Source organism: Aquarana catesbeiana, linkage group LG06 (genome assembly GCF_042186555.1).
Source record: "Aquarana catesbeiana isolate 2022-GZ linkage group LG06, ASM4218655v1, whole genome shotgun sequence".
Lineage (NCBI taxonomy): Eukaryota > Metazoa > Chordata > Amphibia > Anura > Ranidae > Aquarana > Aquarana catesbeiana.
The window spans coordinates 86,093,610-86,121,538 of NC_133329.1; the positions used below are offsets into that span (position 1 = coordinate 86,093,610).

At 45.7% G+C, this 27,929-nt stretch overlaps 1 protein-coding gene across 1 annotated transcript; it reads left to right on the forward strand.

Annotated features, from left to right (window-relative positions):
- Positions 1-430: 430 nt before the first annotated feature.
- Positions 431-27,929, forward strand: ALKBH5 (alkB homolog 5, RNA demethylase). Its single transcript, XM_073636374.1, has 5 exons — positions 431-1,020; positions 4,883-5,178; positions 17,479-17,559; positions 24,445-24,579; positions 26,967-27,929. The coding sequence occupies exons 1-5, from the start codon at positions 655-657 to the stop codon at positions 27,151-27,153; spliced, it is 1,065 nt and encodes a 354-aa protein (XP_073492475.1). The 5' UTR covers positions 431-654; the 3' UTR covers positions 27,154-27,929.

Below are 27,929 nucleotides of genomic sequence, written 5' to 3' on the forward strand. Positions count from 1 at the left end.
CGGCCATCTTGGTGCACCCCAGAAGCCCCCACTGCGGCGGCCATCTTTGTACTCACCCCCTGGGAGACGTTACTCTGGTCACGTCGACACTCTCGTGAAGCCTCCAAAACAAAAGGCGCCAGAAGCTCCTCATCCTTAACAGAATCTTGTCTGACTGTAAAACTCTCGCAGACCAGCCCAAAAAAATATTCCTGAATTGTCTTAGCCGCCATTCCCAGGCGTCTTTTGTTTAAAAAGCCCAAAATTCGGGGTATTATGTAAAACGTCCGTACAGGCACAGCTATGGCCAGCCCTGGCTTCTAGGGGTCCTACGTGATCTTCTCTTTGCCCCGCCCATTGTTAGGACTGGCAGGACTATGAGCCAATAGCAGAGAGGATCTCTGCAGGCCGTGGCGGGGACACGCGCACCGCCTCGGCACGTTTCCCCGCCCACTCTGCTGATTGATCCGCCCGCGGACCAATGGTAGAGAGGATCCCCTCAGATCGGAGCAGTGACGTCGGCGGGCCTTGGACGGTGCTGGCGCAGCGGTATCCGCTCTCCGGTGTGAGGGGAAGAAAGTAAATGGGGGGACTTTGAGTGAACCGGCGGACATGCCCAGCCCCGGGTGACCGAGCAGCGCCGAGCCTCCCCCTTCCCGACCTCGCAGTCCAGTCATGTCCGCCGCCAGCGGCTACAGCGACCTGCGGGAGAAGCTGCAGTCCCGCGAGGTGAGGAAGAGGAAGCAGCCGGCCTCGGACACGGAGGAAGAGGAGGCGGAGCTGGAAGAAGAAGAAGAGGAGGAGGAGGAGGCGCGGAAGGTGCGGAGCGGGGTCCGCCAGGTGCGGCTCTTCTCCCCGGAGGAGTGTGCCGGTATCGAGGCCAAGATAGACGAGGTGGTGGCCCGGGCCGAGAAGGGGCTGTACCGGGATCACACGGTGGACCGAGCGCCGCTCCGCAACAAGTACTTCTTCGGGGAAGGATACACGTACGGGGCCCAGCTACAGAGGAGGGGCCCCGGGCAGGAGCGGCTCTACCCCAAGGTAGGTACCCCCGGGAACACGTGACCTGACAGGGGTATTATTGGGGGGGGTCTACTCCAAGGTAGGTTCTCCTGGGAACACGTGACCTGAGAGGGGTACTATGATGGGGGGGGGTGTCTACTCCAAGGTAGGTTCTCCTGGGAACACGTGACCTGACAGGGGTATTATTGGGGGGGGGGGGGGTGTCTACTCCAAGGTAGGTTCTCCTGGGAACACGTGACCTGAGAGGGGTACTATGATGGGGGGGGGTGTCTACTCCAAGGTAGGTTCTCCTGGGAACACGTGACCTGACAGGGGTATTATTGGGGGGGGGGGGGTGTCTACTCCAAGGTAGGTTCTCCTGGGAACACGTGACCTGAGAGGGGTACTATGATGGGGGGGGGGTGTCTACCATGTGACCCGGTGGGTACTATGGTCAGGTGGAGGGGTTCTACCTTAAGATGGGTACTCCCGACAGGGGTACTATGATGGGGGGTGTCTACACCAAGGTAGGTACCCCCAGGGAACACGTGACCTGACAGCGGTTCTATGATTTGGGGGGGGCAAGGTAGGTAGGAACATGTGACCCGACCCTGGGTACTCTGACGCAAGCACATGACTTGACCTTAGTACTCTGTTTAGACAATCTCAAAGTGGGTACCCCGGGGAACACTTGACCGGACAGGGGTAGAATGATTTGGGAGGGGGGACCCGAGGTAGGTACTCCCCAGGGAGCATGTGACCCGACGGGTACTGTGGTCAGGTGGAGGGGCTCTACCCTAAGGTGGGTACTCCCCAGGGAACATGTGACCCGACCCTGGGTACTCTGACACAAGCACATGACTTGACCTTAGTACTCTGATTATTTAGGTAGGTCCCCCGGGGAAGGTGTGACCTGACAGGGGTAGTATGGCTGGGGTGACCCAAGGTAGGTACTCTCCGGGGAGCATGTGAACCAACAGGTACTATGATCTGGTGGAGGGGCTCTACGCTAAGGTGGGTACTCCCCAGGGAACTTATGACCTGACCCTGAGTACTCTGACACAAGCACATGACTTGACCTTAGTACCAAAGGTGGGTACTCCCAGGAAGGACGTGAATGGACACAGGGAGGGAGACTGGTACTTCCAGAGAGCCTGTCCTGCAATCTCGGTACACTGATTAGGTAGGGAAACTCAACCCCAAGGTGAGTACTCTCTCTGGGAGCTTGTGAATGAAGCTAGGTTCTCTGAATAGGCAGGACGCAGTACCTCAAGGTGGGTACTCCCGGGGAGCATGTGACCTGACCTGGTACTATGAGCAGGGGGAGGGGCTCTACCCCAAGGTGAGTGCTCTTTGGGAGCATGTGAATAAAGCTAGGTTCTTTGAATAGACAGGCAGTACCTCTAGGTGGGTACTCACAGGGACCCTGTACTGCAGCATCCATACTCTGATAGGGTAGATTCCTTCCACCTAAAGGTGGGTACTCCCAGGGAGCAGATGACGCAATCTGGGTACTCTTAATAGGCAGAGGGAGGGAGACTAGTACTTCCAGAGAGCCTGTCCTACAACCTGGGTAGACTTATTAGGTAGGGAGACTCGCCCCCAAGGAGCATCTGACACAACCTGGATACTATGATCAGGTGGAGCACCTCTACACCAAGGTGGGTACTCCCTGGGAGCATGTGACCTGAACTTGATACTTTGACTTGGGTACTTTGATCAGGTGGAGGGGTCCACACTAAGGTGGGTACTATTGGGAGGGCACGTGACCTGACAGGGGTCCTCTGACTAGGTAGACTCTACCCCAAGGTGGGTACTCCAGGCATCACACATCCTAAACTTGTTACTCTGATTATGCAGACTTTCCCACAGGTTGGTTACTCCCAGGGGACATGTTCCCCAACCTGGGTATGCTGACTAGGTGGACTCTAGTCCAAGGTGGGTACTCCTAAGTAGCATATGACCTTACCTGGGTGCTCTGAATAGGTAGATTCAACCTAAATGGGTACTGCCAGAGAGCACATGACTTGGATACTTCAACTAGGCAGACTCTCACCCCCAAGGCGGGTACTCCCCAGGGACCATGTTACCTGACCTGGGTACTCCTGACTAGGTAGACTACCCCAAGGTACTCGCCAGGAAACATGTGGCCTGAGTACTCAGATTAAGTAGACTCAACCTCAAGGTGGGTACCCCCAGGGCGCTCAAGCCTAAACCTGCGTGTTCTGTTCAGGTGGAGGGACTCTACCCTAAGGTGGTTATTCCACAGAGAGCCTGTCCTGCAAACTGGGTACACTTTTTAGGTAGGGAGACTCGACCCCAAGGTGAGTACTCGCAAGGAGCTTGTGACCCAACCTTGGATGCTCTGTTTGGTTGGAAGAACTCTACAAGATGGGTTCTCTTATGGAGCACGTGATCAAACCTGCGTGCACTGGTTGGGTGGAGGGATTCAACCTCAAGGTGGGTACTCCCAGGGAGCATGTGGCTAAAACTAGGTGCCCTGAAAAGGTAGGGGGGAGGCTGTACTCCCAGAGGACATGTACTACAACCTAGGTACTGTGATTTAGAAAGAGGTAGGGAATTGGTACTCCCAGGATATTACCAATGAAAGTATCACTACTGATGGCTAGACTGTACAATAAGTGGGGTAAAATCGGGGACTGTGATACTGTCTTGGGAGTGTCTGCACACAGGTGAGTACTGCCAGCAGAGGAAGAGAAACTAAGCCTCTAGGTGGGTACTTTCAGAGACTACAGAACATCTGCCGCAGACCGATGCATTTAATAAACAGAGGTTGGGAGACAGTGTCCCAAAGTGAGTATTACTGGGGAATCTACATTAAAGGGGTTCTAAAGGTTACATTTTTAAAAAAAATGACAAACCTGTTATACTTGCCTGGTTTTGCACAGAGCAGCCCTGATCCTCCTCTTCTGGGGTGCCCACACGAAGAGCCACTTCCCCTGGGGACACTTGTGCAGGTGCGCTCCTGAGTCCTGTTGCGTTCATTGACAGACAGCAGGACTTGCCCCTGCCCCCCCTCTCCCCGCTCCAGTGTTACTGGATTTGATTGACAGCAGCGGGAGCCATTGGCTCCTACTGCTATCAATCTATCCAATGAGGACAGACAGTGGCTGGGCTTGTGCTTATCGCTGGAACAGATTGGGCTCAGGTAAGAAAAGGGGGTGGAGGGGGGGCTGGGGGCAGCTGCAGCAAAGAAGGTTTTTCACCTTAATGCATTAGAGTGAAAAACCACGAGACTTTACAATACCTTTTTAAGTGGGCTTCTCCTTAATTGCCCCACCCCCCACAGTAGTTGTAATGCAAGCAGGTGCCAGCTCCAGGCACAGTGATGTACCTGTAGAGAAGGAAGAGGGCCCCAAACTAGAGAACATTTTGCACCTACCTGTGTACGTTGTATAAGGAGCCTGAAGCATAGCCCAGGTGGGTACTCTCAGTGACACAGTGCAGGCAGCAATGGGAGAAATTTGTATTCTCTGTTCACCAGACAGGAAATGTATAATTATCTGTCTTTCACGGCTGCTGCTGCTTTTATAAGCATTTGTCCCACCAGACAGTTTTTCTTAGTTTTGGATAGAGTGGGTTGAAGGATTTGAACCTCTCTCGGGTCTTGCTGTTTTCTAGGACTGTATCAAAGACCTTTTCCATTACTTTGCTATGCCCAGTGATGTGGAAGATGGGGGTACAGGAAAGTTATAAAAGAAGAGAAAATTTTTTTTTTTTTTTAATATAGGTACGTTTGGCAGCCAGTAGTGAAATGGGTCTAGAAAGTGTAAGCAGACCTTGCATATTACTCCACAGCCTCTCTTTTTTTTATTTTTTGTTCTTTAAGAAAAATACTTCTGGTTATTCATTGATTTTGTATTTTTTTCTTTACCCCAAGGGTGAAGTGGATGATATCCCGGACTGGGTACACGAGCTGGTCATCCGTCGCCTGGTGGAGCATCGCCTCATCCCCGATGGCTTTGTAAACAGCGCTGTTATCAATGACTATCAGCCCGGTGGTTGTATAGTCTCTCATGTGGACCCTATCCACATCTTCGAGCGACCCATCGTCTCCGTGTCCTTCTTCAGCGACTCAGCCTTGTGCTTCGGCTGCAAGTTTCAGTTCAAGCCCATCCGTGTCTCTGAGCCTGTGCTCTTCTTGCCTGTGCGAAGGGGTAGCGTCACCTTGCTCAGGTAACTTGGGGAGATGAGGGTCTGACTGGGGTTCCACGAGTTGTGTGACCACAATGTTGTTAATGCTTTTATATGTTTACAGACTTTCTTTTTAGCTCTGCTGTAGAACTGAAAAAAAGCCAACTTTTCCTGTCAGCACAAGTGATGCTGAACTTTATAGTTCTTCTTTAATGTACTGTACACAGCTGGTGTCTCAGAATAGTTTGGGTTCCTGTGGATCTGCAGCTTCAACTACATGCATGGAGGGAGAAGACATCCATGCATACCTTCTCATTTTATGACATTCTTTATCTTCAAAATGTAGTAAAAGCAGCATAGTAAAAGACTTGGTGACAGGGCATGATGGTGCCTGTAGTCCCATCAGCAGCTATAGGGATTAGGGTTCAATGGTGTCAATGTGGGAAAGTGAATCTAATGGGAGTGGCGTCATAATTATCAGCTGCAGCACCTGCAGGGCCCTAATGAGGAAAACTGCTGAGCCTGCATCCCTTTTTAGATGTGATTTCCTATTGGAAGTATCCCACCAAAAATTACATTTTGTTGCAGGGGATGCCTGAAATCTGACTTGTATCTCAGGGCAGACTTCCGGTAAAATCAGTGAGCCAATCACACAAGCAGGAAAAGTTTCTGGGGGGCGTTCTGTATACATTCTGTATACAGAACACCTCCACATAGCCATATTGCAATGTCAGAAAATGACAGGGCTGCAGATTGAAAAGGAAAGGTAACTTTTAATAACCTTTAATTGCAATATGACTCGTGTTGCAGTTGTATATGCTGTATTTTCTTTATTTGCTCCCCCCCAACCACCATGAAAGTGGCGTTACCCTTTAAGTCTTGAGATCCTAATGGACATATAAAAAACACACAAGGCCGCCTCCCCTAAGGTGTAGTGTTTTAATTAAAAGTATAAAAGGCAATAAAAATGCACTTGCTATATAAAAGTGGATGAAGGTTTGTCAAACTTACATAGAGCTCCATATGATCACAGTGAGGCTGCAGAGCTCAGCAGGCATGTGGCCAGTTGAAGCAAAGTTCTTGATGGAAGTACAGCTGTCAGGATTTGGCTTGCGGTCACACTGGGTACGATTTAACCACTTAAGGACCAAGCCTATTTTTTTTTTTTTATTATTATTTATTTTTTTTTACACTTGGTGTTTACAAGTTAAAAACAGTATTTATTTATTTTTTCTACAAAATGACTTAGAACCCCCAAACTAATAAATATATATTATAACTGTAACACCCTATTCGTGCAGCTGTCTTATATTGTGAAAGATAATGTTAGGCCGAATAAATTGATACCCAACCTGTCATGCTTCAAAATTGCGCCCGCTCATGGAATGGCGACACACTTTAACACTTAAAACTTTCCATAGGTGAAGTTTAAAAATTTTATACAGGTTACCAGTTTTGAGTTTATTGTAGGTCTTTTGTTGGAATTATTGCTCTCGCTCTAACGATCGCAGCAATACCTCACGTGTGGTTTAAACATCATTTACATATGCGGGAGCAATTTGCGTATGCGGTCGCTCCTGCACGCGAGCACGGTGGGATGGGGTGCTTTAAAAATAAGAGAATTTTTTGGATCACTTTTATTCCTATTACAAGGCATGTAAACATCCCTTGTAATAGGGAAAAAAAAGCATGACAGGACCTCAAACACCACTTTTTTTTACTTTTTTTTTTTATCTCAAAACTGCAATTACAGTTGCATTCAAATCTCTTATGGCATTTGTCCTTTTTTGGGCTGCCTTTTACATTTTTATAGCTTTTTGAACTTCAGGTATCTCGAGTATTAGATTGATGTGAGAGATTGATACTTGTGGTTCTCCAACTGCTGATGGCGCCTGTGAGGTCTCCAGACTGCTGAGCTGCTAAGATAAGTTGGTGTTTACAAGCTAGGATGGCAGGATGTGTCACAGTAAATCCAGGGTAATGCCTTGATGACAGGACACAAGAACACCCCAGGCTGCTTTTCTGTGCGATATAGGTCATTGATTACATACACATCTGACAGGACAAATACCAGGCTAGATGGGTCACACAGCCGCCTTGGTGGCAATTGCAGATTTGTAGGATTGTATGGCTAATTGGTTGAGGGTTAGTAAATTTGTGTCTTACAGGAGTCTATAGACACAATGATGTGGCATTGGTTCCATAGCAGAATGTACCAATATAACATTCAATATGGAGACTTGACGAATGCTTGCAGCATGAGGTTATACAATTTTTTTTTTTTTTTTTTTTTTTATTGCTTAATTGGTTTCTAAAGCCAAACAACCCCACAATCCAGTCATTTTTCTGTTTCAATAAAATTTTAGCAGTATTTCAACTGTGTATGTATGTATACATACGTATAATATTTTCAGTAGTATACCAAAGAGAAATGGAGCTAGGGTATTCTGATCCCTAATTTTCATAATGGCTTCTTATGTAAACATAATTTCTAAATAGTACATCCTGTATTTTTTATATAGCAATAAACCTGCCAACGTAGCTAATTGCATGTGATGCTCACTTCAGGTTTAGATGTTAAATGGACTTTGCAGGGAGAACGTGGAAGTCCTTTACACTGGCCCTCTGCTGTTGATCATTGGGGGTGTCCTGCTTGGAAGTGCTGTTAGCTTTGTAGGCTTTCATCATTCTGCAGCTCACTTAGGTGTCTGTGAATATCCCATAGCTTTCTAGTGCAGACCATCTATGTACTATAAAAACAACCTTGAGTTCTAGATAGTAGTAGGCTGCATATTTGTAGTAAAACTTGTCATCCCAGAGCGGGCTAAAGGGGTTTTCTTTTTAGCTCCCCAATAAAAGCATATTTTTTTTGTTGTCAGATATTTGGATCCAATATGAAATAGTTCTATAGAGGATTACTGGCTTCTTAACCCCTTCATGACAAGGGTAAAACAAATCACAACTAAGGCTTGTAGACGGGCCAAATGTCAGGCGACGTTGGCCAGTTCAATAAAAACATATAAACGGCCCGTGTATATGGCAGCTGGCTTCTGTCGGATGAGCATGCTGGAAAACCAGAAGCCGACCAGCTCTCAATCAGCGCTCTCAGCCAATGGCTGAGAGCACTGACCCGAGTTTTCTGGGGGGGGGGGGGCGGCATAGAACAGCAGGGGAGGTTGCTGTACTAACATCAGGTTGTTAGTACAGTGACTCCGACCTGAGCTGTCGGTTTGTTTCGTTCAACCTGCTGGATTGAGATGCTGAATACTGTATATTGCCTCTTGAGACCTGTTTTTTGTATCGCGTTTCCGATATTGACTGTTGCTAATGCAGATCACTAATATAAAAAAATGTACACCTTGAATGACTAAAATGCGTACACTGCTACTACTGACTTTTTTTTTTTTTTTTTGCTTGGGTGTCATGCTGATCCTGTAGGTTCCTCTGCAAATGCAAGATATAATACTTGTTTTGTCTAATGGGGATCCAATGGATAGTGTTTACTTTTAGCCTACGATCCTGCAATGCATATTGGCAGTGGCCCTTGGTCCTATGATGTATGTAGGGTGTCAGCAAGAGGGGCAGCAACCAATTAACTGGGATCAACGGGGAAGAAACTTTCAAAACAATTTTTTTTTTTTTTTTTTTTTTTTTCTCCTGCTTCCAGACCAAAGTATACTCTGCATATGCTGTGAGTGTAGACATTTTGTGCGGATGCCTCTTCTTCTTTTAGGTGAAATTCTCTGTCCATGCTTTTCACCACACAACATTCCTCCCCCGCCCCAAACACACGCACTGCCATAATCTACTGGTTCTAAAAGACTGCCACAGGCTCTCATCAGGAGAGCCTGACTGTGCCCACCCTTTTCAGCTCAGCTATTTGATTCATAGAAGCTGTACTACAGCTTCTATGAATGAGAAACAGTCTATGGGTGGAGAAGGGGTCCGTTGATTGATATGTCTGCCCCCCTTCATAAAAGCTGGAGTAATGCTTCTATGAATAGAGCAGCTGTGTGGAAATAGTCAGGCACTCTGGATATGAGCCTATGATGGGCCTTTACTTCTATTAACACTGCTGCACTGGAAGATTGCGGGGGATTGGGTGGGCACGGACAGAGGAGGATTTCACCTAAAAGAAATAGTCGGCACAAGGGACACATCCTAATGACTGCAAGTTATGTCCCTTGTGCTGATTTTAGTGTTTATGTTGCTGCAATTTGATCTTTCAGTTAGACCCCTTTCACACTGAAGGCCCTCTACAGGCGTTTTAGCGCTAAAAATGGTGCCTGTAAAGGGCTTCCTATGCCTCCCCAGTGTGAAAGCCCGAGTTCTTTCACACTGGGGCAGTGCGCTTGCAGGACGGGGGGGAAAAAAGTCCTGCAAGCAGCATCTTTGGGGCGGTGTATACACCGCTTCTAAACCGCCCCTGCCATTGAAATCTATAGGCACTGCCTATTAGGCAGTGCTGCCAAATCGCTTTGGCAGCAGTGCTTTTAACCCCTTGTTAACCCCTTCTTTGGGATTAAAAGTATCCAGCTCCCGCCCGCACAGCGCCGCTAAAATAACCGGAGCTCTACCGCTGGCTCAGGGCGGTCTTCAGTGTGGTTTTGAGGCAGTTGTATTAGTTATGGCTGCTTTTTGAGTTTTTCCATTTTATTATATTTCCAACTGTGAGAGCTGAACATCTGCAATCATATGACCGACATCTGATGGGTTACTTGTTTTGAAATCTGATAACTTCAACAGGCTGTTTTTGTGTGTACAGAGCAACCGAATATGTGGGCTTTGCCAAGAGATTAGTATAATTTTAGGAATAGTGAATAGCCAAAGCTTGCTACATTGACTGTTTTTGTTTGTATGTTCTCCCTATGTTTGCGTAGAATTACCATTAACCAGTAACCTACTGCATATTGAAGATTAATTCCAGCCAAAGCTTCCTTTTCAAAACTTAAAAAAAAAATAAAAAAAATAGTGCAGAAGAGGTCAAAGTGGTTCTAAAAGCTTTTTACCTTCTTGCTTTCAGTGTGCCGCCCCCCCTTATACTTACCTGATCCCAATCGGAGATGTGCATGAGAGCAGAAGCTCTCCTGGGTCTCTCCCTTCCTTCATTGGATTGATTGTAGAGGAGAGCTTAGTATAGACCTTCATTACACCTGAGGTTTATTGAAATTGTCCATTTACAAGTGGTGAGTAAAGGCCGCCCGTTACCGGGAAGTGCCTCCCCCTTTGCAGGGCTGTAATGACAGTTCTCTTTTTGACAGCACCTAAGAGGCCATATAATTGACTTTTGATTCCAGGTCAGTCCCTGCTGTACTTGCCATCACAGCCCTGACAAAGGGGGAGACCCCCCCCCCCCCAAAAAAAAAAAAAAAAAAAAACGTGGACTTCACTCACCATTTTCAGTACCTCAAGTGTGATGAATGTCTATACAGAGCGCACCTCTACACCCATCCTAGTTTTAAAGGAAAGTGGTACTGAGGGCATATCGAGGTGGCCACTGCAGACCTTGCCTTCTGAAAATACTAGCTGTAATGCTGATTTTAATGATTTTTAACTTTTTAAGACATTGGGCATGAACAGATTAGGAACTCCAGGCAGATATAAAAGACGAATGCAGCTTTGTATTAATACATTGCATGTTTTAGTTTTTAATGCAAGCAGTAAAAGTACCCGAGTTTGAATTGCTATCAGCCTTTTGCAGTCCCTTTACAGCAGAGCTCAGACTGGCCTAGGGAGAAGCAGTGCAAGGATCCAGTCATTTGTGCTGCTGTTATAAAGTGTTACTAAACCCAGGAGCCTATATTTACTATTTCTGGTCTCCCACAGTACACAGAACATGCAATTTATATTAGTAAATATGAACTGCTAAATAACTTTTCTCATCGGCAGTATATAGCAGTCTTATGACTTCTATCAGTGCCTGCTTAAAGCTTGTGTGAGTTTTCATTCTCCTCTGACTGTCTTATGAGGCTGCAGGACCCCTGACCCTCTGTCTGGACAGTACTGGATTCACAGATTGTTAGAATGCGGTGACTCTGATACTGAAGCAGCTGGTATTTTTTTTTTAGAAATTCGGCAAAGGAATCCCTGTATTTCACTTGTTACAAGTATTTTGGCCTGCTGCATTTCCTAGTGCTGGCTTCCATTTTAAAAGTGAAGGCCATGCTCCCGTGTGATATTGGGATGCAATTAGTCAAGTCACTTCCTTCACTTGATTCACAAGGACTGTGCGTAATGAAGTGACGCATCCTGAAGGTCTAATTTAGCTTTCGCTGTGTTGCTCCAGCTGTCGGTATCCTTGTTCTTTCCAGAAAGAGTCATGCTCTTGAGGTCGGGGAACAGTCAAGTGTCGGCCTCTTGGCCTGAGGGGGCCAGTAAGCTGTTGGGCCTAATTGAAACAGCTATTGAGAACTGTTGCATTTCAGTATCGGGTTCTTAGATTATAGATTTTATGAAATTGCAGGATAGTGGGGACAGCTAAAGTTCTAACCAAACTTTGGGTTGATCAGCGGCTGCAGCAATTGGAACTAGAGTGGAAGGGGGAACAAACTCCCAAGATACATTCTTATCTCTGCTTTGCTGGTCTGATGCCTGCGAGGTGCCAGCAGCCTTTTCTCCCTGGTTTCTTCCAGGTGCCAGTCTTCGGCCATCTTCGTTGGTTGGTGCGGGATGACGTACCGTAACTCCTCGCTTACAAGATCTTGTGCATGTCCCTCAGTGGCTACGCTCATTCCCTGCTGAGCTGGCCGAATTTCGTTCAGTGAATGATCCTGGTACACGCAGGAGCTGTGCATGCTTATGGCCTAAAGACCATGAGCGGGCAGGTAGGTTCATCTTATTGCAGAAGAGACATGCAGTGTCTCATGCAACGTCTCTTCTGCAACAATGTTCCCACCTGCACCCAGTGTGTTTTGTGTAGGGGTTTTTTTTTTTTTTTTTTTTTTTTCTCTTTTGTGCAGTCTAGGGAACATGATCTGTTTTGCCAGGTGCACACAGCCAACATATCCTGCCAAATGCTCATTTTAAACAAAGCAGTTTGATTCACGTGCTGTCACTTCCTACAAATGTTTATTTCCAGGTCCTTCCAAACTCTCTTTATATAACAAGACATGAGGTGTACGTAGTCTGGTGTGACTGTTTGGCTGTTTGTTTTGACAGCATTTGTCAGCCTGTGCGTTCAATATATTGACTTAATTGTGATGACTGATCACTGTGGTGTTCTGTTGAATAACCTTATTAGCATTTTATGTAATCCACTTGAACAGGACATAGTAATTTAGCTTTTAAGCCTCAGATTATATTTGTATTACCCGGTGGAACCTGAAGGTAACCGGACAAGCCACTTCCAGATGGCTATAAAGTTTTCGTTGTGACATAACTCTCCTTGGCTGTAAGTTGCTCTATTTTTGGAAAGTGTTTTTTCTGGGAATTTATTTTTTCCCATTTAGGGATTTTTTCCTTTTTTAAACGTGGGTGTCCTTTTACTATCCTTTCAGGATTGAAAGGGTAAAATTATCGCAGCTGTCTTTTTATAAATTGTTTATTTTTTTTATGGTAGGGTGTGATGCTGCATCATACATTCCTGTCTATTTTTGCATATCTGTGCATTCACCTTTTTTTTTTTTTTTTTTTTTTTTTTTTTTTTTTTTTTGTACAAATAACCCCATAAGTGATACTGCATTCAGATTGCTTTTCAGAGAGTATATGACAGGCAGTGGGGGGGGGGGGGGGGGGGTTGTTTCCTCCTCCCCTAAATGCCAGACAACCACATGCATTTTTTTTGCAGTTACAGCGCAGCCCGATTCAACTGAATGGGTTTGCGTTCAGAAGGTGGTACCTGCCAAGTGCAGCAGGGTATAATTCCTGCTTTGGCCATGAAGCAAAGTGCTGTGACAGGGAGTTAAAGGGTGGTTAAAAACACAGCCTGACCCCCAGCTGCAGGTTTAAACAAGCTCTAAAAGAAAATGGGCTGTATCACAAGTGGTAGATCAGATATTGGTTTTACAGATTGTGCCATGAGTGGTAGGCTAAAAGCCTGTGCATTGTCCATTTTGGGTAAAGCAACAGTTTTGTGGTTTGTTTTTGTTTTTTTTTTTTTTTTTTTTTTTTTTTTTCCCCGTCTCCTGCTCTTTCATGTATGTATGACAACACTGAGCCAATCACCAGTCTGCATACGAGCTGCTTCACTGTTGAAAGGTAAAATTGTTCATTAATATGTTGTGGGGTCGACGTCTCTAAAATAAAGTGGTTCTAAGGTTTTTTTCACTTTAATTCTATGTATTGAGGTGAAAAACCTTCTGTGAAGCATCTCATCCCTCCCGGAGCACGATCCAATCCAACGATGCGCACAAGCGCAGTGACTCCCGCCACTGTCTGTCTCCCTCCTCATTGGACAGATTGATGGCTCCCGCTGCTGTCAATCAAATCCTGTGACACGGGGCTCGGGTTGCGAGCATGTACGGGTGCCCCCATGGAAGGCGTCTTTTTTTTTTTTTTTTTTTTTTTCAATGGGGCACTCGGCGAGGAGGGTCCTTAAGTGCCGACGAGACCCCAGAGGAAGAGGATTGGGGCTTCCCTGTGCAAAAGCATTGCACAGGGCAGGTAAGTATGACATGTTTGTTATTTTAATAATAAAAAAACCTTTTTAGAACAGCTTTTAAAGCAATAACTTTCTTTTCTTTAGACTAAAACCCATCTTTAACTGAAAAATATTCAGCTTGTTGGTTCGTCCGTGAGCACTAGTTCTGTGATCGCTTTTTTCGGTCCTATGAGGCTGTTTTTAAAGTGATTGTAAAGGCAGGTTTTCGAGCCCTCTCGATCCAGTGATGTTGCACTAGAGCCTTGGCTGTCCGGGACTCTCCCTCCTGATTGGCTGAGACACAGCAGCGGGTGCCATTGGCTCCTACTGCTGTCAAAATCAGTGAGCCAATGAGAAGAGAGAAGGCTGGGCAAAGCCACGGCTCTGTCTGAATGGACATCCAGAGCACTGGCTTGGCTCGGGTGCCCTCATAAGCAAGCTGCTTGCTGTGGCAGTACTCGGCAGGGGGGGAGGGGCCAGGAGCTCCAGCGGGGGACCCAAGAGGAGGATCCGGGCTGTTCTGTCAAAACCACTGCACAAAGCAGGTAAGTATAACATGTTTTATTTTTAAACCCCAAAAAAATAGACTTTAACATCACTTTATGTGTCAAGAGGATTGTTGTGCCAAATCCCTTTAGAATCAGAAATTGGCACTTTGTGTGTGTCCTCAGATTTACACAGCTCATAATGAAGCCCTGTCTGGCAGAGTGGAGACATGATTTTTCTCTGCTGCAGTTTAGCAGAACTTAGTCCCCCCCACCCCCCTCCACCCCTGAACACCCCCACGAGCCTTTTGACTGGACAGTGAAAGGAGAAGCAACACTTTTTTGATCTTATTTGTCAGTCTGCTCTCTCCTTCTGTCAGTGTGTTTCTTGCATTGCAACATGGCTTCTCCCTTAGGCAGTCAAGTGTACAGCAGACTGGCTTTCTTGTCTGTGAGCAGCTGCTGCAGAGAGGATGGAGCGCTGACATCAGCAAGGCTATGCTATTGTCACATTGTCACAGCTCCTGGAACACTCAGCTGGTGGTGAGCTTTTCTTAACACAGTACCCGTAGCTGTGAAATCACGTGACCCGGGCTCATTTAAAGAGTGAGTATACAGGAAAAAAATGCACACGTGTGCACGAAAAAAATGTATACACACATCAACAGTTATCTATGTCTTCCTATATTTTTTTTTTTTTTTTTTTTTTTAACCTCTCTTGAATTATGGCATAAATGTGTGGTATTGTTTCCCCTAAAGCTGTCTGTAGTCGCACCGTTAATGATTTCATCATGTTGGCGGTCATTTGTGCGGATGAGCAATTTTACATCCAGCAAGATGGGGCGCCACTTCACTACCACCGAGACATGAGAGCCGGTCTCTTACATTCTACCAGGACATTGGATAGGATGTAGAGGTGCTGTTCAATTCCCTCCACATTCCACGGACTTGACACCCCTGTGGGGAATATTAAAGGATGTGGTGTACCCTAGGAAACCACCTACACTGACTGCACTTGGGGAAGAAACTGAAACCTCATGCAGAGCAATTCCCATGGGCACTCTAGTCCAGTGTTTCTCAACTCTAGTCCTTAAGGTGCCCCAACAGGTCATGTTTTCATGATTTCCCTCAGATGAAACGGCTGTGGTTAGACCCCTTTCACACTGGGGCGGTTTGCAGGCGCTATTGCGCTAATAGTGCCTGCAAACCGACCCGAAACAGCCGCTGCTGTCTCTCCAGTGTGAAAGCCCCGAGGGCTTTCACACTGGAGCGGTGCGCTAGCAGGACGGGAAAAAAAGTCCTGCTAGCAGCATCTTTGGAGCGGTGTACACACCGCTCCTGCCCATTGAAATTAGTGAGACAGCACGGCTATACCACCGGCAAAGCGCCTCTGCAGAGGCGCTTTGCGATGGTTTCTAACCCTTTCTCGGCCGTTAGCGGGGCGGTTTTACCGACAAAGTGCCGCTAACAATAGCGGCTCTTTACCGCCGACCCCCGTCCCAGTGTAAAAGGGGCCTAATTACTTAGGCAGTGAAACTGATCGAATCACCTGGGCAAACTAATGGAGAGCCTGAAAACCTGACCTGTTGGTGAGCCTTGAGGACTGGAGTTGAGAAGCTCTTGTCTAGTCATTGTTGTTCATGTAGTAGTTCACTGAAATCTAGTGTCTGGATGCTAATGGTGACCATTTTGAACCCCTAATGTGATTGCTTAACTCAAACATAATGTACAGCTACAGTAGTTTATATAAATCTAGTAATTTTATGCATATATTTTTCATGTTAAAGTGTGCCTACATTTTTTTTTTTTTTTTGGCCCCTCTGTATGTGATAGATATAAGACTTTTTTTTTTTTTTTTTTTTTTTTCTTTATGTTGACTTTATCCTAGTCCCATCTGTGTCCAGAGCGTGATTTCTTGTTTACACTCTGAATGCATGTGCGTGATTTCTGTCACATATTAAGGTTAAGCTGACAGGGACTTTGAGTGACCCGGGCAGGTTTTCCAATTTTGGAAACACTCCTGCTTGCCCTTGCAGTAATCCATATTAGGAAAGTGTAGGCTGTGAAACAGGATCTCGTATCTTGTGCTGCAGGAGCAAGGTATAAACTTGCACTTTCTCCAGTAGTGCCTGTTATTGCTTGATGCAATATTACTAGTGAATAATTGCTTTTAAAATCCCCACGCTATATAACTTGGACCTGTTTTCACACGGGCTTCAGCTTTTATAGGGGCAGTCTGAGCAGCAAGCTTTCTGCAAGCTTTGAAATCGCCATTCAACTCCCGTTTGTAAATGTTGAACACAGATCCTAGTGGGAGTGCCGATTGCCACTTTAAGCAAGCTGCTAGCAGCCTTCAGCACTTCTTAAAGCTAGTCGGGAGTCTGCTAGCAGCTTGTTTTGAAGTGGCAAACTCCACTCCCATCTGTGCTCAACATTTTCAAACTGGAGCTGAATGGTACTTTTAAAAGCTTCAATAAAGCTTGCTGTTCACACTGCTGTTATACAAGCTGAAGCCCATGTGAAACAGGCCTTACTCTTGCAGCAGAATGATGGTTTAATTGCCCTTTTTGCTTACCAGTACAGCACTGTGATCTGCAGAGGCGCTTTGTTGGCGGTATAGCCGCGCTGTCTCACTGATTTCAATGGGCAGGAGCAGTGTGTACACCGCTCCGAAGATGCTAGCAGGACTTTTTTTCCTGTCCTGCTAGCGCACCGCTCCAGTGTGAAAGTCCTCAGGGCTTTCACACTGGAGAGACAGCAGCGGCTGTTTCGGGTCGGTTTGCAGGTGCTATTATTAGCGCAATAGCGCCTGCAAACCGCCCCAGTGTGAAAGGAGCCTTACTACAGCCGTTTCATCTGAGGGAAAACATGACCTGTTGAGGCACCTTAAGGACTAGAGTTTTATTGGGATTTATAAAGCGCTACAACTTGGTGCAAACTGCCCACACGGGGGCAGGTCCACCCACAGTGTAGAGCAAACATTAAAGAAGAAAGACATACATCTAACAAAACCAAGTAAAATGAGTTCTGCATGTTAGTTTTTACTATTGTCATTTTAGATTGTAAGCTCCAAGGAGCAGGACCCTGTAATTCTTTTATTGAATCGTATTGTAAGTGCACTGTGTGACTTATTTTCATGTGCTCTCCAGTTTGCACAGCACTATCTCGAAGTCTTTTATTTTTTTATTATAATAATCAGAATAGAGCAATAATATGACTTCCAAGTAAGACAAGCCTTTTAAGATTATGTTTTGTTTGTTTTTTTTTTTTTCCTTGCAGTGGGTACGCAGCAGATGAAATCACACACTGCATAAGACCACAGGACATAAAGGAGAGACGTGCTGTGGTAATACTTAGAAAGTAAGTTAAACGCTTTGTTTTCATATTGTTTTAAAGCAGATTTTACTGCTACAACCTAATGAAAGTCACACATGAGCTTATAAACGCAGCTTCGGTTTTAAACCAAAACAATATGTCTTCTTGTAGTGGAACAAACTATTTGAGGTTTGCTATTAGGAAGTAGACGGCTTTTCCTGATGTCTTCCAAGCAGTTTGGATTCCCCCTAGGCAAATATTCACATTCCTTTTTGGTTGTGTAGGAGAAACTGACTACACTGTGGTTGGCTTCGCCTTGCGTTCTCCTCCCTCCGCTGTTAGTCAGCTGTCTTTTCCTGTGTTTGTACTTTACATGGAGTCTGTCGCACCCAATGCTGCAGATACTGACTTTTCTTCTCAAATCTGTATCCTCATATAGCACTATGTTTGGGGTCCCCTGACTATAACAGGCGCTACTTTCATAAGGACAGATGGCATGTGCAGACATTTGGCAGCAGAATTCCTTTTTAGATAGTGATGAAGGATAAAAATGCTGTCAGGTTCTTATGTGCCTAAGACCCCATGTGTCTCTTACTACCTATCCTCATGATGTCTGTGTGTATATATCTGTTGACATTGGGACAGGAGGGAACAGAGAGTAATACTTTGTCAGAAATTGTGTAACCCTTATTCGTTCTACTGTGCATATGGTAAATTTTCTCCTTTCACGGCAAAGACTGCAGTAAAGCCTAAACTAATAAAATCTTGGGCACTCCGTTAGGACTGGGACTGATGCGTGCATTCTACATAAACTAAGTACTTTGACCTTGCCTATAGCAGTATCATCCTGACCCTTCCAAGTTCCATTGTATTACATAGTAAGTGAGGTTAAAAAAAAAAAAAAAAAAAAAGACAAGTCCAACCTATGTGTGATTTTATGCCAGTATTACATTGTATATCCCTGTATGTTGTGGTTGTTTTGAAATGATCGATGCTCCTTGCTGAAACCTCCACCTGTGGAAGATAATTCCACATCCTAACTGCTCTTACAGTAAAGAACCCTCTAAACAGTTTAAGGTTAAACAGCTTTTCTTCTAATTTTAAGTGAATGGCCGCTTGTCTTATGTGTGTGTGTGTGTATGTATGTGTATATATATATATATATATATATATATATATATATATATATATATATATATATATATATATATATATATATATACATATACACATACACCCACACGGTTTGGTCCAGCCCCCCTCACAGAATTTGACAGCAGCAGGAGCAAGCGATGTGCATGGCAGCCTTGACTGAGGCTACCCTCAATCATCACCAGTGAGGCGAAACGGGGCAGGGCAGAGCTGCCGCTCTGTGTGAATAGACAACCTGCTTGCTGTGGGGGCACTCGTTGGGATGAAGTAGCCTGGAGCACTGTCGAGACCAGAGAGGAGGAGGATTTTGGCTGTTCTTGTGCAAAACCACTGCAACAGAACAGGTGAGTATGATATGTATGTTAAAAAAAATAAAACAACTTTTTAATATCACTTTTAAGGGGAGGGCTGAATGGAGCTGCTATTGAAAGGTGTGTGTGTGGCTCACAGCAGGGGTCTTGCGTGTCCTGGTTCACCGTTTCAGGTCCGATTTCAGCCCGAACTTTGGACTGAAATGGACCAAGAGATGCTTCCGTGCGTTCCAAACAAACCCAGACAGCCTTGCAGGGGTATCTGTGTGTTCTGTAGGAAGAAGAGTATGCACAGCAGAATGTTCATTTTTTTTATGTTTTATTCTACCTAGCCACGTGAAGGCGGTCCTGGTCCATTGTGAAAGGTCTTTCTTGACTGCGTCAAGCGGGGGGGTAGTTGGCAACATAAATGGTATCAAAACGGTCTGTTAGCTGTCTGCCCAAATATTTAAGAGGACCTGGCCCAGGTAAAGGGAAAAGCAGCCTGCAAGCTACTTGCCAAAGAGGGGGTCAGTTGAATGGGTAGGATTTCTGACTTTGAGACATTAATCTTGAAATTGGAAGGCAGTCCAAAATGCTTAAGTTCTCTTATCAGGTTTGGCAACGAGATCAGGGGTTCTGAAAGGTGGAACAGCACATCATCGGTGTATGCTGACGGCTTGTGTTCCGCATTGTCAACCTTCAGACCTCTTTATATCTACATTCGCCCTTATGGTACGCAGTAATGGCTCTAATACCAAGGCGAAAAGGAGGGGTGAAAGGGGACACCCCTGTCTCGTGCCATTTCTCATTGGGACGCGAGGAAAGTGCCCCGTTTAACTTGACCTGTACGTGTGGAGTATAGGGCCATAATTGCTGTCCGCATACGTGGTCCTAACCCCTGGGTCTCTTAACACCGCTTGCAGATATGACCAATCCACTCAGTCGAAGGCCTGTTCAGCATCTGTCGATATAATTTTATATAAGGCTTAGGGTCGGCACGGGCCCAGTGGATAATTTGGATAGCTCTAAGGGAATTGTCTCTAGCCTACCCACCTGTGATAAATCCTGTTTGATTGGGGTGGATGATATGGGGCATAAGGTGTTTCAGTCTGTTCGCTAGAATTTTTGCACTGTGATGTGAGCCAGCAGCACCTCCAGTGGGGATAGTATTGCCCTCGGCTATGGAGATGCAGTAGCTACACATGGCTGTCACCAAGAGGGGAAGGAAAGCCTTATAGTACGCTTTGGTGTATCCATTAGGTCCAGGGCTTTTCCCGTTGCGCATTGATCTGTGGTCAAGGGAGGAACATCAGCCGAGGCCTGATATTCCTGGATGGCCGCCGATCTGGGCACCTGAGCGTTTAGGGCTGGTCAGGGGTTAAGTTGTACAGTTGGGAGTAATATTCCTGAAACCCTGAGGCAATTTTAGAAGAGTGGACCACCGTTTCACCTGAGGGGGGTAAAGCTTCTGTACGCATGCCTGATCGTGCTTTCGAAGAGCCCTTGCGAGCATACGACCACATTTATTGCCCTGTTCATAGTATTTATGGGACATGTATCTAGCTTGCTTACATGCTTGGCGATCTAACAACCGCAAGAACAGTTCCCTCAGGTCGGTCAGCTTCTTCAGTGCCTCAGGGTCTCCTCTATGTTGGAGTTCTGCCTTTTGGAGGGCATCAAGAACATTTTTGAAATCTGCTTGATGTGGTGGGGGTTTTTTTTTTTTTTTCTCTTGGAGCCTTAGGATATCAGTCCCAACCCTACACACACTCACACTCAGTCTGTGCTGTTTTCTTTTAGCCTCCACGTCCAAGCCTTATGGGTGCCGGTCGGTAAGGTGAAAGCCATCACGACCGGAGCGTAATCAGAGATGGTTGTTTCCAATGGATGCAGACTGCAGAAGCCGCCCCCACCCCCCCATATACACACTATCTGTGCTGTTTTTGTTTAGCCACCACGTCCAGTCCTTATGGGTGCTGGACAGTAAGGTGAAAGCCATCATGACCAGAGCATGATCACAGATCGTTGTTTCCAATGGATGCAGACTGCAGAAGCTCGAGTGTAGGGCGGTCTACATAGATGTGGCCTATTCAGGTATATACGTTGTATACTTTGTAGTAGCTAAAGTCCCTGCTGGTGGGATGAAGCACCCTCCAACTATAGATCAGGAGGTGCGACTGAAGGACCTTGCCAAAGTGCTTGAGGAAGGCATAAGAGCATGAGGGTAGGGTATGGGACGTGTCAAGTAAGGGGTCGGGGCTTACATTAAAGTCGCCACTAAAGACTAGGAAACCCTCCCTTAAATTCCGCCAATAGGGCCGTATCTATGAAAGTAAGTTGGTTGGTATTGGGGGCAAGGATTGTATACGTATAAAATTTCCCTGCAATTGTACCTTTCAGAAATACATAGTGACCTTGAGGAGCTATTTTGTTTCCTGTGGACTGGTAGGGGCAGGATTTATGAATTGCAACTGTTGTACCCCTGGATTAGGAGATCGGGGAAGTACTATGGAACCACTGGTTGTAAAGATGGGTGGGCAGCTTAGGCATTAAATGGGGTGTAAAATGGGTTTCCTGTAGGAAAACCACTTGCGCCCCCGACTTTAGTTTGCTACGTTTGCCTGGGGAGCAGAGGCCGCGTACATTATAAGATATTACCTTAAATGTGGTCATGGGGGGGGATCTGGAGGACGGGTGGCTTGCCAAATGTGCCAGTGCAGACGGTGAAGCAGGGGGATGCTCCTGGGAGAAGAGGAGAAGGAAGAAAAGAGAAAAAGGGGGAAGAGAGGAGGGAGGACAAACACAGAATTACCAGTTAAGACAAAAAAATGACTGTCATAAATCGGATCAATAAACTAAACATCTGTAGGTCTGGTTCGGGACCCTCCTCTCTAAGGGTGAGAGCCTCAAACCGCAACCTAGAGTTCCAATAGGGATCTATACCCAAAAAGGGGCGGCCTACGTGGGGAGGGAAGAGTCAGGAAGTCCCACTGCATCTTGCAAGTTGCCAGGATTGGGGGGGGGGGGGGGGGGTGTTACCTTATCTAGATCAAGTGCCCGCAGACTGCTAATGAAGTCTGTGGTGGCAAGGTCGGGGTATACCAAACTATAACATGGGCAATATCAACAATGTATATCGGACAATAAACCCAGAAGAACAAGGTTGCATATGTCTTGGGTACCGTCTCCGCAGTGGTAATGTAAGATCAAGGAAGGGGTTGTGTGATGGAGCAGGGTCGCCCCACAGCAACGGCAGAAGATCTTGGATACTACCATGGAGTCTGAGAGCCTGCTCTGTCGGTCTCTGGAAGTGGAGGGGACCAACGAGGGATCAGGAGCCGGATGCTGTCTATCTCTCTTGCGACTTCTGCGTTTAGTTGGCAACCATGGTTGGGGAAGCTGTATCGCAGGGGCGTCAGACGGTCCTCTCCAGTCTGGGAAATCCAGAGTCCAACCCGAGAGCAGATAGAAAGTGTGGGAGGTCATCTTTGGTGCATAGGGTGACCTGTTTGCCATCTTTAGTCACCTGTAAGAAGGGGGCGAAAACCCTCAGCGCTATGTCAGTCCTGGATTGCAGCCAAGAGGGGGCAGAGTGCTCTGCGCTGCATGGGGGTGCGTCTGGAGAAATCTTGATAGAAAAATTAATGTGCTCCATCAAAATCAAAAAAGGGCTTGCCACGCATTTTTTGCATGATGCGGTCTTTAAGTGTGAACTTTATGAAGCTTACAAATGATATCTCTGGGACTGTCCACATCTTGAGATGGGGGTCTGAGTGCTCTATGTGCGTGATCTATCTCGATGGGAGCAGAGGCTGGTAGTTCCAGTATTTCCCAAAAGTTGTCTACCAGTGTGGGGATAATGTCCCTGGAAGCTGTGGCTTCTGGCAGGCCCCGGATCCTGATATTCGCCCTCCGACTGTGATTTTACACATCATCCAATTGACATGGTAAGGTATCAATCTGCTTATCCTGCATGAGGCATTTAGCCTGTAGCATAGCAAGGACAGAGCTTCCTCGACTCTCTCCTCCTAAGGATTCCACTCTGGCGCCCAGATGTGAGGTGTCAGCCTTGAGTTGTGCAATGTGCTCCAGGGTCCTCTCTAGTGGAGAGGGACAAAATATGGCGGCTGATGTCCTCATCCCCAAGGTAGTCAGGCACTTCAGAGCTTCTATCTGGAGAGGCAGGAGGGGCTGATTCACTCACCGACCCTGGGAAGGGGATCAGGGAAGCTGCATTCTTCTGTGGCTTAGTTGCGGCGAGCTGGGAGGATTTTGCGGCCTTCTGGGCCTTCCTGATCTGCGCCATCTTGGAAGCCTCGCGGTCTTGTCCGCAGGTCCCGGGGAAGTAAGACTCCAGCTGTCCCTGCCGCGATCGATCAGTCCGTGGTGGCTGGGAAGAAGGCCGCAGTCGCAGGGACATTGGATGTAAGGATCCCCCTCCGGAGCTATACTGTATACGCAGGTGGTACGGAGCTTAGGCGATGCACATCCGCACTTCTCTATAGCTAGGACACACCCCCAAGTACTACTTTTTAATACAAATATAACCTGTTATAAAGGTAAAAAAAAAGTTAACACTTTAATGCATTAGATCTGTGTGCCTTTGTTTTGTTCATTATTATTTATTACTATGTGAATTCTTTGGATAACAGTTTGACACTGAAACATTCCATTTCTAGCCACTCAGATTCCACTTGCGGTGGCCAGAGATGCTGGTTTCACATTGTTGCAAAACGCCTGATGTTCAAAACCTTTTTAGGGCTAATCGCAGACTGCATTTACATTTTAGATGTTTTAAAATGGCTAAAAGGTTTGCTTTTATTGACTCAATATAACCCATAGCAACCTATCCGGTTAGGCTGTCTTATGGTTTTTAAAGTACATTTAAACTCTAGTATAATTTATTACAACTTCCAAGTCCTTAAAATGTGGTGGTTACATTTTTTTTTGTTCCCCCCAATGTTTTTTTCCTTTTTTTTTTTTTTTTTTTTTTTTTTTTTTTTTAATTCTCACCAGGTGATCCTGCATCCTGCAAATAACACACTTCCTGCCGCTGGGTGGCTGCACTCACTTTTCATTTTATATGGAGGAAGCCATGATTGCTGCACTATAAACATTGGCCTTTGTCCAAATCAAATAATGGGAGTGTGGGGTTATTCGTCTTACAGAAGAAAGATAACCTTGTTTATGCTCCCACTTCAGCTCACAGGAAGTGACAAGGACACAGCAAGATCAACAGATTTTCTGTACTTGCTGAAAAGTGAAAATGAATGCAGCCACTGTATCTAAGGGCTGATGAGCTTAATTTGACAGCAGTACAGAATAGGCCTGAAAATGTTAGGTACCAACTGTAATTGTTTTAAACCTACATGGTCCTGTGTTTTGTCAACCTGATACAAGCAAATTGTATTTCTCTTTGCAGTTCTGCTCTGCTTACATCTACATGCTGGTATTTATAGTAGTGTATGTTTTCTTTTATTGCCAGAACTAGAACAGAGGCTCCACGTTTGGAAAAGGCCCTTAGTGGAGTTTATCATCCTGATCGACTGTCTGGGAACAGGCAGCATATCCTGAAACCAAAACGCTCCCACCGCAAAGCTGATCCTGACGCAGCTCACAGGTATGGAAGTGGTTATAGATATTTTTTTTTTTTTCTCCTTTGTGTGTATGTCATCTTAGAAGGCTGCCATAATTGGGGGAGAAGCATAGTTCCCACAGTCCTAATCTCTCCCGCCCAACCGTTACTGCAACATTTGAATAGAGCTTTCCGCTGAATACACAAAATACTGTATATAGAAGTTGTTTTGCATAACAAAGGATTTGTATTTCTGTCTATTCAGTCCTGAGGTTTATACAGCTTTGCCACATAGTTTGGTCCTGTGCCTACCCCCACCCTGTGACTGCACAGTGAAAGGAGAAGCAACACACCAAGCTCATCTCTGCTCTTTCCTTCTATAAGCATGCTGTTTGCACTGCAGAACACCTCCATTGTTTGTCCTTTTCCCAGCACTGTGGGGTTAATTTACTAAAACTGAAGAATGAAAAATCTGGTGCAGCTGTGCATAGTAGTAAATCAGCTTCTAATGTCCGCTTGTTTAATTATCTTTGATAAAAGAACCTGGAAGCTGATTGGTTTCTATGCACAGCTGCACCAGATTTTGCACTCTAGTTTAAGGCCCCTTTCACACGCCTGTCAGTTTTGACGGCGGACCTGAACGGGCGCTCCATGTTAGTCTATGGAGCGTCGGATGTCAGCGGAGACATGTCCGCTGACATCCGATCCGCTGAAGAGCAGACGGATGGCCTTAAGTCCAGGTCCGTCGCTATCGGATCGGGGGAGATCTGACGAAAACGGACACGCTGTCCATTTTCGTCCAATCCCTCCATAGGCGGCAGCGGCACCTGACAAACCCCTCCCTGCTCAGTGAGCAGAGAGGGACCTGTCATCCGCCGGCTCAGTGGAGATCAACGGACTGATCTCCCGCTGAGCCGGCGGACCGAGGCGGGCTCCGTAGAAACTGAGCCCGCCTCGTGTGAAAGGGGCCTAAATCTAGTTAAATCAAACTCTCTTTCCTTATTCTTCCCGGGTAGAATTATTGGGTGTTTACATATATACCCAGTGAAGTGAATAGCCTCAGGTGATAACACAGATGAGAACAATCCTCCTACATAAGTTTTACTGGTTTATCTGCAGTTTTCACTTCTTTACATCCCTCCAAAGCCCAGAAAAAAAGGGACAACCCCCCCCCCCCCCCCCCCCCCCTCCCACAGGAACCGAGCTGAGGCTGTCAATTAGCTGGAGCTCCCTCATCTGTCACCTTTTTCTCATGGTGTCAAGAAAATGTGTCAGTAAGTGACTCATGCAGATGGAGAATTGGGGCAGCAGACAGAAATGAGACAAATGCACACTATAGAGGGATATGCTTTGTTCATATTTCATTTCTGTGGGGCGCGCGCTCTGATCAGCCGGTCAATGAGTCGCGACTGATCACAGATGGGAGCAAGGGGCCAATCCCGGCCCCTAACCATGTGATCAGCTGTCAGCCATGTGATGTAAACAGATTAATTGCTTTTTTTTTTTTTTTTTTTTTTTGCTCTCTGTGGGACATCGGGTCCCGATCATGGAGAGCCACTGCTGCTATGCAGTGCCAGATATCGGTGCAGACTCCTCAGTGCACATCAATGAAGGAGAATTCCCAGTTTTCAAAATTTTTTGTTTTTAACAAATTTTGAAACTTATTTTTTGCAAAAAAAATAAAACCCAGCAGTGATTTAAATACCACCAAAAGAAAGCTCTGTGGGGAAAAAAAATGTAATAAGAATGACAATTGCATGGTCATGCAACACTGTACCCAAAGTGTGAGCGCTGAAAATTGGTCTGGGCAGGAAGGGGGTGAAAGTGCCCAGTAACCAAGTGCTTAAGTCTAGAAAACTGAGATTATAGTCCAGTATAGTATAAAGTACTGTAAGGGACGTGGCTGTGGATTAAGGGTAAATATTGCAGCCTATGGTGTGTTTGTGGTGGTTTTGAGAGCTGTTTAAATCCCTTTTTTTTTTTTTTTTTTTTTTTTTTTTTTTTTTTTTTTTTTTTCCACCCCCTATTTGTCCTGTTTACGTTTTTTTGAAAGTAAAAAATTTTGGGTTGACATCAGAACACGAATAGTGGAAATCTTTTAATGGGGACACTAGTTCTGGTGACACACCAAGATTCTCTTGATTTTGGAGGGATTTCTTCACTTTGTTTTGGCTGTGGGACAGGAAGTGATGGGAAATCCTCCCGATTGGACACAGCAAAAAGAGAAGACATGGGTTACAACCCTCCCTTGTATCTAAAATGAAAAATAGATTTACCTTTTTATTTACACTTTGACTTTTTGGTCCTGATTATAAGTGCTGATAAATAAAAATGTGAAAACCTTTTCACTGATTGACATGTGCATGAAATCCATTTCAGCTAGCAGCTGAATCCCTATAATTAAACCCGATCTGTTTGCCCCCCTTTCTCAGACCTCGTATTCTTGAAATGGATAAAGAAGAAAACCGAAGATCTGTGCTTTTACCAAAACCAAGGAGAAGGAGCATTGTCAGCTCTGAGAACTATTGGAGGAGGCCCTACGAGTATGTGGACAGCTACACAGACACGGGGGAGGATGAGGGAAGCCCGGCCCGCAAAGTAAAAATGAGACGACACTGAGGAAGCTCTTCCACGGACTCCGGTCCCCAGTCGCTGGACTGTGGAACTACTTGTATATTTTCTTTTTTCCCCCTCCGCCAAGGTGGAGTTGGAAGATGCGGTCTCCTCTGTAAGTCAATGCAACGTGTTCTGGATCCTGTCTTTCTCACTTTCCAGCATGTTTCTGACGTGTGTTTGGGTTTATGCCAGCAGAGAACCCTCCTGAATTCTTCTTTAAAAAAAAAAAAAAAAGGGGAGCGAGCAGCGGTCTTGTACAGCATTGATCCTAACTGCTGATGGTTTACAGGCTGCATATTGGCAGCAGCTTGAATGGCACTGAAGGAAAGTACTGTTTATGTTGAAAGTGAAAGATGCCAGCACTCTCAAGGGACACTTCAGTTGACGACGTTTAGTTTGTTTCAACAGTTTGTGTTTTTTCCTTTTCTTTATTTTTGTTTTAGTCCCTGTGAGTAAGCGAGAGAGAGAGAGAAAGAGAGAGTGGTCACTGAGGTGTGAAGGACTGACGAGGTGTCGGGTGGTGCACGCTCCGCCCTATGAGGTAGGAGCAGATGTACACGCCTCTTCTCGCCATCTGTCCTCCTTTATTATATAAATTAAAATAATGGTTAGGAAAAGTCCGCAATGTTTTTTGAACGATTCCGTATGCTACAAAAGAAATCCAGATGTTTTATTTCTAGCAATATAAGCACTAATAATAAAGTATATAAGCAGATTTGTTTATTCTGTACTGGCTCCGGCTGTCTGTAAATTATCAAATTAAATTCTGTTTTTGCTCA